At 41.5% G+C, this 17,204-nt stretch overlaps 1 protein-coding gene across 1 annotated transcript in view; it reads left to right on the plus strand.

Annotated features, from left to right (window-relative positions):
- grb2b (growth factor receptor-bound protein 2b) overlaps window positions 1–16,997 on the plus strand; it is a 33,202-nt gene extending 16,205 nt beyond the window's left edge. Inside the window, exons 3-6 of the mRNA XM_083977321.1 lie at window positions 6,177–6,274; window positions 10,314–10,436; window positions 11,286–11,454; window positions 14,754–16,997. Of these exons, the coding sequence (XP_083833447.1) occupies window positions 6,177–6,274; window positions 10,314–10,436; window positions 11,286–11,454; window positions 14,754–14,939 (576 nt within the window). The 3' untranslated portion in view covers window positions 14,940–16,997. The remainder of the gene's footprint in view (window positions 1–6,176; window positions 6,275–10,313; window positions 10,437–11,285; window positions 11,455–14,753) is intronic.
- Window positions 16,998–17,204: the final 207 nt, after the last annotated feature.

Raw genomic sequence — 17,204 nt, forward strand, 5'->3', positions numbered from 1 at the left:
ATACGAGCAGGTACTTCTGTAACTGATAATTTTCTTTTGGTCTGATTAGATAACTAACCAGTGTTTCGTGTTGTCATAGTTGCCGCCGCGCCGAACAAATAAACAGATCCTGGCAGACACCGACGCCGGGCTTCGTCCTCCGAGGTTCTGACGAAGCTTTAGCCTGTCTATCTTTCTATCTGGCTGACCTGCCGCACGCTCAGATTAACTCACACTCAAGGGTAATCCCTGCTCCTGATTTATTGCAATCCCGTGTGGACTGTGCAGACATGTGCTTTACTTAGCATCTTGTTTTCTCTGCCCCCACTGTCGCTCTCACCATGTAACCTCACTTTCCCACCTCCGCTGACCTCCACAAGGCGGCCCCCATGTGCACCTCATGCAAATACGACTTGTGTCAATGTGGCCATTTCTTTTTATCAACACATTTAGTGTGACAAAGGATTTTCTTTGTGACGCTCAGATTTAGGTGTCCAGGAAAAGGAAAGTAAGGATTTCAATTTAATCTGTGCATAGCCGTCGGTTAGACCCCATCCAAATGAAAGCTTTGACGTTAACACTGATGATGTCATGAACTCTACAACTTCTCCTTATCTGTACACAAATACATCTATACTGTACAGACAATGACTCATGATTATTAACGGTGATAAAACACAAGATGTTGTACAAGTTGATGGAGATCGGTGCTGGATTAATAGTTGTGGATGCGGGTCTTGTGTGACTGACAGCTACCGATGGTTACCGTGGATGGAAGTGCTATAATATTTGAGTGTGTGTGAGAGAAAGAAAGGGGGAGGAGGGAGTCTGCAGTGGCAGCTGTGGAGGAGATAATCTCCGGCCTGGACCTTAGCCTCTCAAATAGGAACTCCTACAACTATTGTGGTTCAATCAGATTAAAAAGACAAAAAAAAAAAAAGAAAAAGCCTCAGAGAGAGTGAGGGAATGCCTGTCATCCACAGAAGTGTGATAGCACAATGCTGGCTCAGCTTGGAACAGAGAGACTGAGCTCAGTCCAACACAATGCTGCAGTTGTCTCCTCTCTGTATGGTTAAAAAAAAAAAAAAACTGCCAGCCAAGCAAATATTTTATTTCTGCTTTTCCTCATGGGCTGCCATTCTTTCACTTTTGTGAGCCACCAGATAGAAACGTTTAAGGGTGTATTCTGCGAAGGCCTTATCTGAGCAAATGTCTTCTTATATAGGTAGCTAAATGGATTTAAAGTCATTAGACTAGCTGCCACAGTTAGGATGGGCAGTTGCTGAATCAAGGACCAATTTTTTCAGTCTTGCGTCAAGATGTATGTTTGGAAGATGATGAACCTGACTCAGAGGAAAAGTTTTGTGAAATACAATTATTCACTCCTTACTGGAAACTTTCAGGAGTCTCCTGGTTGCCTGGCAACTACTCCTCACAAACACAGCCTGGCACATGATGCGTTGTTTTTATGCAGTAGATTAAACCAACAACGTGTAAAGTGATAAGTGATTTGAAAATGCGCTGGTGGGCAGATTTTCTTACTGTCAGACTGATTGCTGTTACCTCATGTTTAAAGGGATAGTTCAACATTTTGGCAAAATATTGAACTATCCCTTTAACTGACAGATATTTGAGTTTTACTGATCTTATCATCTGACTTTGCACCAGAAGGCAAACAAGCACATTTCACAAAATGTCATGCAATTTCTTAAAAATAGAAACAAGAAAATTGAGCATCTTTTTATTAAGTGTGTATTAAATGGTGGCATCAATGACCCATGACCTACCTACAGTAAAACACAGTTAGTTTCTCAGATCTCCATTACTATGCTCTTCATATTGGTCACAAGCGATGCTGGGAAAAAAAAACTTCAGGTGAATTGCACACCTTTTATCTTTGCACGGTTTGATCAGACTTTACCACAGCGCTTCAGCTGTTTCTGTGGTTGCAGAATTGTGCGAGTGTGGCCGAGAAGCAGTTTGAGTTTAGTTTTAGTTTAGCCCAACCCCCCTGCTGACATATTTGAAGGAAGTGAGGAAAGATTCTCTGTAACTGGCTGCTTATTTACTAAATATGATTGAGCACTTCTCAGTTATCGACTGTGGTTTTGTCTTTGACACCACCCTTTACTTGTAGGGAGTTGTTGTTGTTAATGCCTGACCTAATTTCATTTAAACACAAGAAACTCATGTGTTTTTATACACAGTACGTTTATGGTCCTAATGATTGACAACTTGCTTTGACAATTTGAGTTCTGGTCATAAGACTACTAAGTAAGGTATCTAAAATCTTTTTTTTGTGTACAAGATAACATATTGTTTATTATTTGATCAACCTGTTTCAACAGGGATTAAAACTCAAGGCTTGTATTTTGAACTGCAAATGAGGCCAGGACTTTCTATGCGCCCATAAGTTTAGTTTTGGCTGGACAAGTTTGACTTGTTTGTTTAATGGAGCCTGAAGAGCCATGAAACACTTACACATGTTGTCAGCTGAGTCATGGAGACACACTCATCCCAGAACAACTCGTCAGTGTACGTGAACACAAAGATGTGACCCCAGGTTGTTTTATTTGGACGTCGTCGGCTCGGTGTCGCTGCGTGCCGCCCTCGCAGCTTTACAGTTGGAACTGGATAATGAACTCTCAGAGAGTGAGTTAGTTACATTGAGATATCTGTATCAGACACTGACTAATTAGACTGGGACACCCCCTGGTACAAACGGTGGCTTATTTTTGAATCTCCTGGAAAAATTTACTTAAGCATCTTAGCAATTCAAATAAGCGCAGGCGTACAGTATATTGCAGCACCTGCTGTGCTCTATTATTAACTTTGGTTGTAGACCGGGTAATTATTTAAGGTTACTCAAGTTCACCGAGACTGGAGGCCCATTATAGTCTCCGTCAGGCAGACCCACCCTCTGAATAATAACAGAATGCATTGGAACGAGATGTATGATTTATCATTAACCCAACACACAGTTCGCTGCCAAACTGTGTGTTGTGTTAACTATAAACTTGATTAATATTACTTTATTGTACTGAACAGCGCTCCTCGGAGCTGGTCGGGTTTAAAGGGCACTTCAGCGGCCTGGATGTTTGCCCACAAGTGGGCCCGAGCCTCGTCGCGAGGATGAACAACTGTCTTTCTCTCTGACTCCTTGGCAACTCCGCCACCTACAACGCTGTAGCATGCACATGTCGTACTCCTACAGCGTTTCTTGCTTGTGTTTGTTTTAAAGTATCCTTCAGCTGGTGAAAGCGGCGCCCTTCTCGTTCGTGCGTACGCGTGAACACATTCGCTTTGTGTATTTCCACTGACTAACTCAACACGGCACCTCTTCCTTCAGATCAGCTCTCCTAGAACAGCCCCGGGGCAGGCACGCTGTGCTGTGAGCCGCGCTTCTCTGAATCTGTTTTACTCCAGCATACATGGATCAAGCAAATCAGTCACTCGCACCGTCACATGTTGCTCATGACTGTGTGAGCCCAGGGCGCTGTTTTAGGATCGCAAAATTGCCTTTTCTGTGAGTCAGCGGTGAGTGCGACAGCAACACATGCGAGGGCTTAATTAAATCAAACACTTGATCATGTGGCGTGGTATACGGAGAGCGCGTACATGTGTTGTTGGCAGAATGCAAAGGCAGGGTCGACTGCAGTTCATAGTATCAGTGGTGGAAAGGCCCTTTACACCACCACCCTGGCACTGCTGCAGCCAGCAATCGCACTGTTTTTTTTTTTTCACAGTTTCTCTCATTTTTTTGTACTCTGCTGCATGTCGACACGAGTCTTCCCTCACCAGCGGTAGTTCGGCGGATTGAACATGTTGAATCATCGGAGGCAAGTCGGTAAATGCAAGATCAGTGGATGATACAATTTCCTGTCGTCAGATCTTTTACGTCTGCCCTCTTAGCAGTCGTGGCTCCCTGAGCGGTAATTGGCATGAAATTTAATAGAGATGTCCACGGATGAGATTTTGTAACGTTGAACCCCTGAACTTTCATCCGATGTCTTCATCAGACCACAGGATGATGATGATGATGATGATGATAACCGTGTAAACGAAAGCATAGACCTGCATGCTGCCAGTCAGCCCTTTTGAAAACACTACTTCTTTAAGGTTGGTTTGCTGTGTCAACATACAGCCCTACATAGAGCCCAAGGCCTTTTTTTTTGTTCCAGCCTTGGCTCAGATGCCACAACATTGTAGCATAAACACCAACCCATCTCTCTGTGTCACACAGTATACGTTCATGTCTGTAGATCCTATCTATTGCACACACATACACATATAGAAACACCTACACCCCTACTGCTACTTATGTTTTTGGTCCAAGGCCACTCCCTCATCCAGTCATGCTGGTCTTAGCAGCTGGAGAGGGCCCGGGACAGCTGGCATTCTGCAGGCTCCCTGGTGCAAACAGACCGCGGCCACTCACACTACACAGGGGCCAACTGGACAGCTGTCTTGGGCTGGGCTAGGGGGAAAAGATGAATTTAAGGGGATAGAAACAAATAGGCAAAGGAAGGGGGGGAGGCATTGTGTATTAGAAGTTGGAGGAACATGGTAAAAACATGGAAGCACCGAGGATCAAAGAAATTGTGTCTAACAAACTTGGCTGGTGTAATTCTTCTGAGTAAAACTCGAGTCATTCTTCAAATCAGGATCCCGTCTGCCTGGAGAGATTAATGCTCGCCCTGCTTTACTCCAAGCTGCCCTGAGAATCAAACAAGTGACAGCTTGGCTGTGTGACACGCATCACATCTTTTCTGTTCCCTTTAAAGCTGTATGCTCTGCACATCTGCGGTGGCTATACGTTATCAAATAGTCTGCCGGTGCTTTTTTCCAACTTCATTCAGACAACAGCTGGATGAGTAAGAGCTGTTGTTGCTAAGTTTTCGTCTGAAATTTGTACACATCAGGTTGCTTAAAGGCAGAAATGCAATAAGGATTACACATAAGACTGTGAGAACATTCAGAAACACTTCAGAAGGGCAACGCATCCCACATTTTAGAGTCAAGAAAGGACAAAATACACACATTTCACTTATTTGATTGGCTCAGATCAGTACAGAGAAGATTGATGTGTTTCAGCACAAGGCCTCCTTAAAGGTCCAGTGTGTAAAATGAGGGGAAAACAGTGACATCTAGCATGCCGATCTATTATTTATCTATTAAATAATTCTAATGTTTATTTATGAACGTGAAACTCTTGAAACGTGCTCTCTGGTTGGCTGGATTTTCCATTCCGTACAAACATGGCGGCGCAAGATGGCGACACTCTCTAAGCAAGACCCTTGCTATATATAAAAGAAGAATTATAAGGCTATGAAAACCAAACAGATTTTATTTTATAGCGATTATACACTTATACAAATATATTCATTGGTAGTATATTCAGATTTAGCCAATACAATGAACTTTGAAAATATTACACACTGGACCTTTAAGAGAGTTTGGTATTTATTTAGTATTATGAACTATTTTCCACATGAATGTCATTCTTCTTTCTTTTATGTTATGTGCCTTTATTTATATATATACTATATATATTCCATGAAGCTCTAAATGGGTACAAATAACCCAGACACATGAAGTGATGTGGTATTCACTTGTGAGAGCCATTAACATTTTTTTTTCTCTGAATGGAAGAACACTCATTTTCAGTTTTTATCAGTGGTAAATCATTTGTAGCATGAAGGTGAATTCCAGCAGCACAACACACCAGAAGCCCACTCACACTCTTTGACAAAGTGGCTCATAATGTATCGTCTCGGACACACATGGATGCACCAGCAGCCCCACGCACCTGCACCGTGGCTGCGCCCTGTCAGACATGACTGCCCTCACAGCTGTCTCTGGGTCACTGAGGCGAACTGAGTCTCTGCAGCTAAATGTGCAGGCCATTCACACGCATACACACACACATTTGGTCTTTAACCAATCAGAGTCTGTTTTTGTGCGTGTCTGGAGTTATATCTGTTTGATTGTTTTCCCCTCTCCTCCTCTGCTGTTGGTTTTGACGTTGCCTAATATTTGCATAGCAGTTCTCCAGCGTACAGGATATGCACCTTCTCAAGTCACAGGAAATTAAATCAATTACCATAAAGCTAAATTTAGGACGCTGGCTGTTTTCCATTGTTGACATTGTTATGTGGCACCAACTAATCATTTTCTTTTCTCTTTGTCAACAACAGGTATTAAATGAGGAGTGCGATCAGAACTGGTACAAGGCAGAGCTAAATGGAAAAGACGGCTTCATCCCCAAGAATTACATAGAGATGAAAGCCCATCCGTAAGTATTCTACACTGCAGCTCCTGACTTTTCTCTCTTCCTATTGAAAAAATAATCTGGGCGCACGAGCAGCAAGTTTTTCAGGTCGAATAGGCTAACTACCAACAATCACTGACCCGCGTGTGTTTGTGTATCAAACCACTTTAGACAACGCCTGGTGAAATCCTTAGAGGACATAACCTCTGGACCCGTACTCGGTGCCAGATTAGCTCTCTCTTTATTAATGTGCTTGAGGCCTCTTATGCTTAATTGAATATTGACCTTATTGCATCACTGCTGGAGAGCTATCTTTCTTTTTTTCAAAGGGGAAAGTTATTGTATAAGCCGTATTATCGCTGCTGTGTTGTTTCTTGCAGCCTTCGAGTGTTTGTAGACTTTCTCTGATGTTGCATTGGACCTCATACAGCTTTTATAATCATTACACTGAAACTTCTCAAGGATGACGCAGCTTTTGTGTGTCAATACTGAACACCTTGTTTTCTGCAAATGAAGAGAAATGCAGCAGTTATTTATCTTAGCCACCTGTCGCCAGTTAGAGATCTGTGTAGGCAGGTATGTGTAGGCCCGTGTCGCACTAGAGGTAGATGTCACCTCTCGATTTGATCATTTCTTTAATATCGTTTTCTCATCAGGGGTTTAGGATTCATTTTCCTGCCTCCCCCTTATCTCAACCACATCAAAGAGGGCAGGAAAGGCCATGCCATTTAGCAGGCTGTGCATGTGCAAGAGCTGACATTTCTACATAAGAAAACAAGAGGAGATCTGTTAAGGTGCCGTCATGAGACCTGGAACTTAACTAGCGCGGTAGTGTTACAATTATGGCACAAATACTGTGTCCATGGTAGAGAAATAGAAGAAAAAAAGATTGTAAACATGACTGCTCTCATCAAACTTTCTCTCAGCACAAAATAAGGTCACAGACTGTGTGTGTGTGTTTCCCCCGTCTTGCAGTGCACGCTCATCTCAGTCCCACTCCCCTTGTTGTGCTTGGTTGTGGTTTTGTCAAAGCAAAGTTGCATCATGTACTTGCTCTCCATCTCTCCACCAGCAGACGACTAGGTCACCACCAGCGTGGCTTTGAGATGTTGGGGGGATGGGGGGGGGTTATGTGGAAGAGGCAGGGCTACAGTGAAACAACAGTTATCAAAACTAATCAACAGCTTGTTCCAATGAGTGGGTTTACATTCATGCATTCAAGTGCATTATTGTTTTGTCTAGTGGACTGATTAGAAAAGCAGAGGGGGAAAATATGTTGAGCAGAGCTGTTAATGCAAACTCAACACTTCTACAATCTGTTCTTAATAGTAAAGGCTTTCCAATGTACAAGCCAGCTTTTATTGTGAAATAGCCTGCAGGCCAACTTAGGCCAGATTCATCTCAGTGTTAAGTGGTTGTTAGGAACAATTTAATGTCTCATGTTGTTAGTCCTGGAGCAGAGTTGATGCTTTCTTCGAGTCCTCAATTAAACTGCTTTTTTTGTTTGCTTGTTTTTTTGCAACATAGAATTTCAGCCTGAGCAATAGTTTTTTTTTGTGGGTTTTTTTATTTTAATTTTACTCTTTATTAGTTTTGTGTTAATGGGATAGTTTAACATTTTGGCAAATTGGCCCATTGCCATAATCCCTATAGTCACAGCAGTAGGTTTGTTACCTTTAATTGTCGGTGCAAGCTATTTTTGGAATGGCGGAGCAGAGCCGCGAGCTGCTCAGAGCTACGCTATGGAGGCTAATGGGATTTCTTGGTTTCCCTCATCAAACTTATAAAAAATACACAATCCAACAACTCCAAAACGCTGTTGTGACCTGCACATTCACCACGCTATGAGATAATAACGGAACGTGACAAGACGGAGTTGTTTTCGAGGTAAATTCATGCAAAATCGCTGATGCGCGTGTCCAACGGGGGCAGTTTTTTGGCAAGCAGTCTCTGAATTCGGCTTGAAAACAACTCGGTCTCTTAACATTCCGTTATTATCTCATAGCGTGGTGAATAATGTGCAGGTCACAACTTGTCCACCAGAGCGTTTTGGAGTTGTGTTGCGTATTTGATGAGTTTGATGAGGGAAACCAAGAAATCCCATTAGCCTCTGTAGCATAGCTCTGAGCAGCTTGCGGCTCTGCTCCACTGTTCTAAAAACAGCTTGCACCGACAATTAAAGGTAACAAACCTACTGTCCCTTTAACAAATTTACATTCATACACAAAATAACTAAAACCAACAGCCCTAGGGGCATATTCTCTACACATAGCTGAATTATACCAAAAATAAAATGACCTGTGACCTGACAATGTGAGCTCCAACTACATACAGTCACCATACAGTTGATGTGCATATCATTTGAATGTAGTATATAATGGTACTAAAAGAACAAGTCAAACAAGTGCACTGAGAAACAGTATGACTTTATTACCAAGTTTTAGTTTCCAGTCCGGATTGTCCATTCCTGATTTGTGTTAAAAATGGTTTCCAAATTTCTGTGTAAATGTCCTTGTGTGTGTTTGTTTGTTTTGAAGATATGCGTGCTGTAAAGTTGCTTAGAGAAAACTGTACAACAGTGGCGATAGGGCTGCACTGTGGCAGGAGTTTGTCTCCCATTGTGGTGACAATGAAGTGCCACCCGAACGCGCCAGGCACCCACACAACCCAGCAGACGCGCACACACAGCCGTGCTATACAGCGACGCACAATACACCCTGGCCCTGCTCCAGGTCCTGTGTGTGTGTGTCTGTGCACTGATCTGCTCCTCAGCTGCTCCAACAGTAGCTGGGCTTTAGATGCTGATACTTGGGTGTGTGTGTGTGTGTGTGACAGTCAAAGTAAAGACTGGCACATCAGAGTGAAAGCTTGGAGCATCCAGCTCGCAGACACAGAGGTGTGTGTGTTTGTCTCCGTCTCTGTGTGTGTGTGTGTGTGTGACATTAATGCCAGTCATTTCCTTGGCTCCATTAATTGCTCTGCTATCACTTCTATCAAACAGGGAAAGAGAGTCAGTGCGCAGGCTCGCCGCGCTGCCAAGCACAGATACAAACCAGATTAAGAGTTGGCCATTTCATTATTGATTTTCACCTAGGCTACATGTAAAGGAGCCAAGATGTCATCTTCTGGCTGACTGTACTTTTTAATTATTTACACACGTGGAGCGCTTTCAGTCGCTTCCTCCTCCATCTTTATCACCCTCACATATTCCCCCTGTCTGCACTTTTTCACTGTGAGGGATCGGTAGAATATATGCAACTAAAAATAACCACATGCCTCCTGAAAGATGACTATAAACATGTTTAATATTTAAAGTTTGATTGTTGTGTTCAAGGTAATGTTTATCAACAGTAGATTATTGGACACAGATGATAGGAGAGTTGTAGAACAAACTTATTTCTACTATTACAAGATGATGACCTCATCTTCTTCCTGGTATGCGGATGGTCAAGGCGGCTTAAAGGGTTTTTTCCCATGCTTTTATGGCTTTTTCCGAACTTCCTGGTGTGCACTTAGGAGCTCTCTATGACCCAGAGACTAAGTCAGAGTCAAGTCACAGCTACGTTTAGTTCAGTGTACGGCCCGGGCCCCTCTGGCTGTCACCTCTGGGTGGTTCAGAGGACCAGCGGTTTGACGCTGTCCCCCACTGTAGTCTCCTCAGTCAGCAGGATGTGTGATGTTTGCGCTCGCTGCTCTCTGGGTTTCCTCCACTCTCCGCAAACTTTCACACCACTCGTAGGTGAGAATGTCTGTGGTTGTTTCTGGGTGTTAGCCAGTGACCCGTGTTGAAGGTGCGCTTTGCCTATTTCTTACTGCGTGCCGGGCCCAGCTCCCCCTCAACACACCGACCACAATGGGTCTGCATGAAAGCTGGCAGTCAAAGCCACTGTCATGACAACACTGAATCATCTGGCACGGACTCATCTTCATTAAATTCACCACATGAGAGTGTTTACAAAACCATGTTACTGTAGATCCAGTCAGTGAAGGAAGAAAGCTAAAACTGTGGGTTTGGATCAGATTTTTCACCTCTCACCTGTAACCCGTTGTGTCCGTCCTGCAGGTGGTTCTTCGGGAAGATCCCCCGCGCCAAAGCAGAGGAGATGCTAAACAAACAGAGGCACGACGGGGCCTTCCTCATCAGAGAGAGCGAGAGTGCACCAGGGGACTTCTCCCTCTCTGTCAAGTAAGTGGCACCGCATCAGTGCATCCCTCAGTGGGAAAAAAAAAAATTAAAATTAAAAAACCATGATTCACACTCACACTGTTTTCTATAATTTAACAAAGATCTGTCGTCAGTTTCCACAACTGATCAGGTTCACAAGTTTCCATTCTTGGCATATCTGAGTCATTAACACAGCCACTTCCTTATTCCTGTGAAGTCTCAGTGCTGCCCTCTGGTGACCAGTGTTTGTCAGTTACGGTCATTTTTGCACTGTGTTTTGCTGGGGATGAGCTTTGTGAGTACTTTTTTAAGCTGACGCAGACAGAGCTCATTTCCTCTTATTTGTCTGGCTCCAGTCTGACCTTCCCAAAAGACTCATCAGTTCACAGCAGGTTACATGTAAAGTTGGTGCTAAGATACGGATCTTAATTACTGTCTGGACCGTCCTGGCTCCACTTAGGCAGCTAGTATTGAATGTCACTCTGTTAGTGGCATGACTGATTCATTTGACTAACAGTTACCAGACTATCACAGACACACCTGTCTGATAACTGAGATCCACGTGTGCGTGATCCACTACATGTTATTGAAATCTGTGCACTACTCTCCATGCAGCTCTCATATAATAATAATACACTTTATTTATATAGCACCTTTTCAAAACAATTGTTGCATAACAAAGTGACAACCAATAAAATGACAACCAAAACAATTAAATAAAGGCAAATAAAATCTGGAAAAGCTTTCCGATAAAAATGAGTTTTAAGGAGTAATTTAAAACATAACACAGATGAAGCAGATCATTCCAGAGCTGTAAGAGATGTTGAAAATCCCCTCCTCTTAGTTTTCTCCTGTGTGACCCCTCTGCAGGTTTGGAAATGACGTCCAGCACTTCAAGGTTCTTCGCGACGGCGCTGGAAAATATTTCCTATGGGTGGTGAAGTTTAACTCCCTCAACGAGCTGGTGGACTACCACCGCTCCACCTCAGTCTCCCGCAATCAACAAATCTTTCTGAGAGACATAGAGCAGGTCCACCAGGTAAGAAGTGACACCCGTAACACCGAACACACTATTGAAGTGAAAACTTGAATGACACCAGTGGCAGAAAAACAATAAAAATGGAAATATGTTGTTTTCTCTGTAACATTTCGGTAACACTTTACTTGACACCTATCTCTATAACGCATTGTCTATACTTATAATGAGTTTTAGCACTGTATAACTATAGTTATAAACACTCATAAATGATCATAATGCTTTATAACAATAATCATAACACACTAAAAAGCATTTTATCATGACTTATAAGGTCAGGTATTAATAATACGTTATAATTGTTAGTAACTCGCTGACAATGCCCACATCGATAATATATAAATATAGTTATAATGTGTTATAATTGGCTTATAGACATGCATAACTATCATTATATACACTCATAAATAACCATAAGGCTTTATAACAATAAACACAACACATCGTAGAGAAATTATAACTCTATTATAATACTTGACCTTATAAACCATTATAAAATGCTCTATGATGTGTTATGCTTATTGTTAAAAAGCCTTATGGTATTTATGTTTATAATGATAGTTAAACACGTCTATAAGCCAATTATAACACATTATACAACACTTATAAGTCATGATAAAATACTTTATAGTGTGTTGTGATTATTGTTATAAAGCATTATGATCATTTATGAGTGTTTATAACTATAGTTATACAGTGCTATAACTGCATTATAACTCATAAGTATGGTTATAATGCGTTATAGGGATAGGCGTCAAGTAAAGTGTTACCAAGATTTAATTTGTGTTTGTTTTTTTTTTAAATTTTACTCTTTATTAGTTTTGTGTTCACAAATATACATTCATACACATTTGAGTATAATTTATGTGAGCTGTGTGGAGGTAAGTGTTTGTTTAACTCATCAGAACCACACATGCTCTGCTTGCTAGATGTTATCCTCCCACTCCAGTTTAGTCAGTTGTGGGGGAGTGAAGTCGTCAACTCTGCACATCCAGAAAGAGCATGTTGGTTGTCAGCTTAAACCACACAGAAACCTACTGTAGCATCACTGTCTGCAGAAATACTCCTTTTCTCAGTTCACTTAGTCGAGCTATTTACACTGGTTCTCATAGTGGAGGTTTAAAAAAAAAACAAAAGAGGAAATAAGTCAAATGAAAGAATTAAAACTGAAGTGTGAATGTTAAGGTTTTTGGCCTCTAAATGCTGATGGGCCTTAAGCTACACTCAGTTATGATTCGCAAGTTCAGACATTTTGTATCGCGCGTTATTTCCAAATAACACTTAGCTCAGATGGGCGTCACTAAGTGTGTTATCACTTCTTTAAGTTGGAGTTAGACATCCATAAATAACACCCTTCTCTGGTTTTAATTTCACTGCTTGCCCTCCTTAGTTTGAAATGTATATTTCTGTGAGAGAAATACATCTTCAGCATGTAGCTTAGTGTTAAACAGACAGAACAAAGGATAAAACTAATAAAAATGTAATTCATCATCAGAAACAAAATCAACAATGACTGTGATGCAAATGCGCAAGGTTATTGTTTGAGTTCATAGAACACTGAGCCACAGGTTGATAATTGTAGTCATAACATTTTTGCATTCATCTCATATACAATTCAACCCAGGATAAACAATAGTCCCATAAGTCCCCCTACTTATCATTTAAATACATATGATAAACATCAGATAGTGTTACCTTACCATAATATAGAGAACAGTTATGTTTTTTCACTTTCTGTTCATACAACTGACTCCTCCTATAGGTGTTTACAGGCACCGTGGACAAATACATGATAAACACTTGTTTCTTAACATCTCTACTATCTTTGAGTAAGCTGACACCTCTGACACATGTGTGGAGATCTAAATGAATGCTCCAGTATTAAACTCTAAGCTAAGCAGGTATGAGCTGGGCTTACTTGTGTAACTGATTAAGAAGCGTGCATCACCGACATCTCTGCAACAACCGTGCAGATTTGTTTGCAGTTGTGCTTTGATTCCTGGACGTGTGCAGCTGTAGTAGGAGGAGAGAAAGTAGCTCTGAAATCACTCTAGTTGCAGCAAAGTTGCAGCTTGCAGGTCAAGACAGGAAATGCGACGAAAACCACTCGGAAAATAAAGAGATGAGAAGACGTCATGTATCACAGTGAGAGGGAAAGAGAGACGCTGACAGACAGCAGAGATGGTGATAAAGAGTTAACATGCGTGATAGATAGTGGGACGGGCCAGAAAGAAGAAATCTGTAAGATAACACCACATGATGTCTACACTATATCTACACTATAAAGGTAGTTTGACTGTGTCGTGTAGTGGTGCTGATCAACCATAGTGTTGTTTTCCCAGCAGGCTCATGCCCCCCTCCCTTCAGACCTTGTTGGATCAGCATCATCTCTGAAGTGGACAATTATGAAAATCAACCACTGAATAAATGATTATGGAATAAACTCATTCTAAGGGTCCTATATTTTGAATTTATCAGTGTTTTATTTCAAGTGTCCAAAAGATGTCTTTGTAGTAGTAGTTTTACATCTCCTCTCTCAGGCTTCTCCCGGGAGATCCAGTAGATAAGGTGAGCCTCTCCTCTGATTGGCTGACTGAGGAGAGGAGACTCTGAGAGACTCTTCCGATTGGCTTACTGTTTTCTGAGCGATGGATTTAAAAATGTTTCAGATTTCAGTGCAAAACTCAGGGAAACCACATCCTGTAAAGTTTGATGAGGTGGGCGGGGCTTGTTTGGCTGAAAGTGGCAACTGTTTGTTTGTGACATCACTAAGTGACAGATATCCTGACAGCCGTTTTTAAGACTCGGTTTCCTAATATAGGCTGTATGTGTTGCTGTCAACAGAGGCTTTGATAAACTCACAGTATTAATATAGAGCCTAGACCTGATTTATAATTAAAATAATAATAATACAGTACTGTCCGCACATGCTGGGCCTTTAACCAGTGTCATTATCTGAAATCAGTCGTGAAAGTTTCAGCTAGGGATGCACATGATTAACTGTTTAACCGATAACAAGAACTTTGACCGATTAATACTATTGTTTTATTTTTTTTTTATTAGCTCCTTATGTCGATCAATTTAAAAAAAAAAAACATGTTGCCGATAAATACACACGTGTGCCGCCAGCGTCGTAATCTTATCGGTTAACGGTTAATAACCGGTTAACGATCGTCGGTTATCGGTCAGAAAAAAAATTCAAAATGTGCATCCCTAGTTTCAGCGTTTGTTTGTTAGATAACCTGTTGTTATCATGAACCCGTCATCTTATAACCTCCTTTCCTTTCTTTTTGGTCCCGCAGCATCCCACATACGTGCAGGCGCTCTTTGACTTTGACCCCCAGGAGGAAGGAGAGCTGGGCTTCCGACGCGGCGAATTCATCCAAGTCCTGGACAACTCTGACCCCAACTGGTGGAAAGGAGGCTGCCACGGCCAGACGGGCATGTTCCCCCGCAACTATGTCACGCCTGTCAATCGGAACATGTAAACAGTCAGACAACATGTAAACAAGAACAACAACAACCACAACAACACAGCAACCATCACCACCACCACCACCACAACAACCACCACCATCATCATCGTCGTCATCTATCATCGTTCTTCATCAGCCCCCCCTCCGACCCCACAGCCCTTCTCCCACACCCCAAAAAAAAAAAAAACAACCCCTCCTCCTCCTCCTCCTCCACCCCTTTTGGCCATTCCACGATAACAGGAGCAGACAGGAAGAACGCAAACAACTGAACGAGAGAGAGAGAGATAAAGCAGGAGTAGTGCTGTCGTAGGCGTCGCTGAGTGGGTGGCAGCTGAGCAAAAAACGAAAAAAAAAAATCAACTTTTACTTGTGCCGAGAACGTTCACCGCCCCAGTGAGCGCCTCGGTGAGGATTGAACTGTCTTTGAGGGAAATCTAAATGCAGAGAAACTAAAGCATAGTGCACCAACCATGAAGTTAACCAAATGATCGTACCGCTCCCACAGCTGCTTCTGTCTTCTCCTAAACTTCTTAACATTCTGCCTTTTTGTTTGTTTTCTGTTTGTTTTTTTTTTCTTTCTTCTTTTTTGCGGCATGTTGTTTTAATCTCCTAAATGAAATGCCTACCGATAAATCCTAACTCTGTTTTAAAGAAAAAAAGAAAAAAAATTAAAAACATAAAAAAGAAGAAATGGTTTTTAAAAAAAAAAAGTACAAAAAAGAGAGGAGAGAAATGATGCCATCTACAGTAAAGCAAAGTTTCCATGTTTAAGTTCATTGGCACTTGAGCAGTGTACATCAGCCATTGGCTGTATAAATAAATCAACTATAGAGAGAATCCATTTTTTAAGAATATATATTATATATTTGTATGTGTTTTGTCTGTTTTACCTCTCATCACAAATTGTGTTTTTTTTTTCCATTTGTAAATTATGTTCAATCCTTTTGTGAGTTTGAATAAGACCTAGTAGCTCTTGTGCTGAATTGTCAAGTTCTTCTTTCTTTTTCTCCGAATCTATCTGAGGGCTCTCGGATAATACAGCATGATATTTAAGGGGTCGTAAGCATTTGCAAAGGTTTCTTTTGTCTATAATGCGATGAGAGTAAAAAAAATAAATAAGGAGAAACCTGAGAAGAAACTAATCCTGTCAGGAAGCTAACGTTGACCAGCAAGTAGAGCCATGAATGCTGCAAGAGCTGTTGTATTACAAAGCCCTGTATAAAGGTCAGCCACCTTTTTAAAGCCAATGTATTTATTGCAGCCATTTTACCTGGGCAATGAATGTAGCTGACTGAGTCCATAGACATTAACATGAGGGAAGCAAGGTCAGAGAACTGAACTACACAACCATGCAAGGGATTTTAAAAAGACATGCTGAAAAAGTAATGTTGCGGATACTTACTTAAAAAGAGAGTGGTGTATGAGGATATGTACAGGTAGTTAACATGCATATTCAAACACATTCATTACATGCATGCATACGCAGACGCTCTCCTCTTTGTTATACCTGCACGTAGCAAAGAGGCTGAGTTTGGATAATCACATTGTGTAATCACCAGTGCAGATCTGCAGCTGGCACAGATTAACAGTCCAGAAAACTGAGAGATTGTCTTTTATGCTAAAAGTTGAGAGATCAGCTTAAACGATGTAAAAGATTTTTTTTTTTTTCCTTTTTTTCTTTCTTTTTTTTTTCTCTCTTTGTCCAATGTGGCGTGTGGTCAAGCACTTTTTTCTTGGTCAAACATTTAATTTCTGGTCCAGTGTGTGTGTGTTTGTTTATCGTGTTTGTGTCATTGGTTTCTGTTTTCTTGTTCTCTCTGGATAGTGCCTTTCTCTCTGGTGTTTCAGTGTCTCCGACCTGCTACTTTGAGCCCCCTCCCTTCATTGGGGCTTGCCAGTCCTGCAGTGAGAAACAGTGTACATAATCCAACCGGTCCCATCCAGCAATGCCCCCTCCTCTCCCTCTCCCCACCCCACCACCCTGTCCCTCCTCCTCCTCCTCCTACATCAACCCGCCTTCACCTTTGTCCTCACCAACATGGAACTCTTCTTATTTAAGTGTCTCTCGCCTTGTCTTACCTAATGATACGGTTTTTTGTTTTTGCTCTTTTTTTTTTATTTGCATTTTTGTTTTTTTGTTTTTGTTTCGTTTTTTGTTTTTTTCGTTTTTTGTTTTCAATTAATAAAATGCAATTATTAAAAAATTAGAATCTTGTGGTTTGTATTTTATCGACACACTGTATCTCATGTGTCTGTGTTGGTAGCTGACTCATAATA

The sequence above is a fragment of the Trachurus trachurus genome (assembly GCF_905171665.1).
Source record: "Trachurus trachurus genome assembly, chromosome: 8".
Lineage (NCBI taxonomy): Eukaryota > Metazoa > Chordata > Actinopteri > Carangiformes > Carangidae > Trachurus > Trachurus trachurus.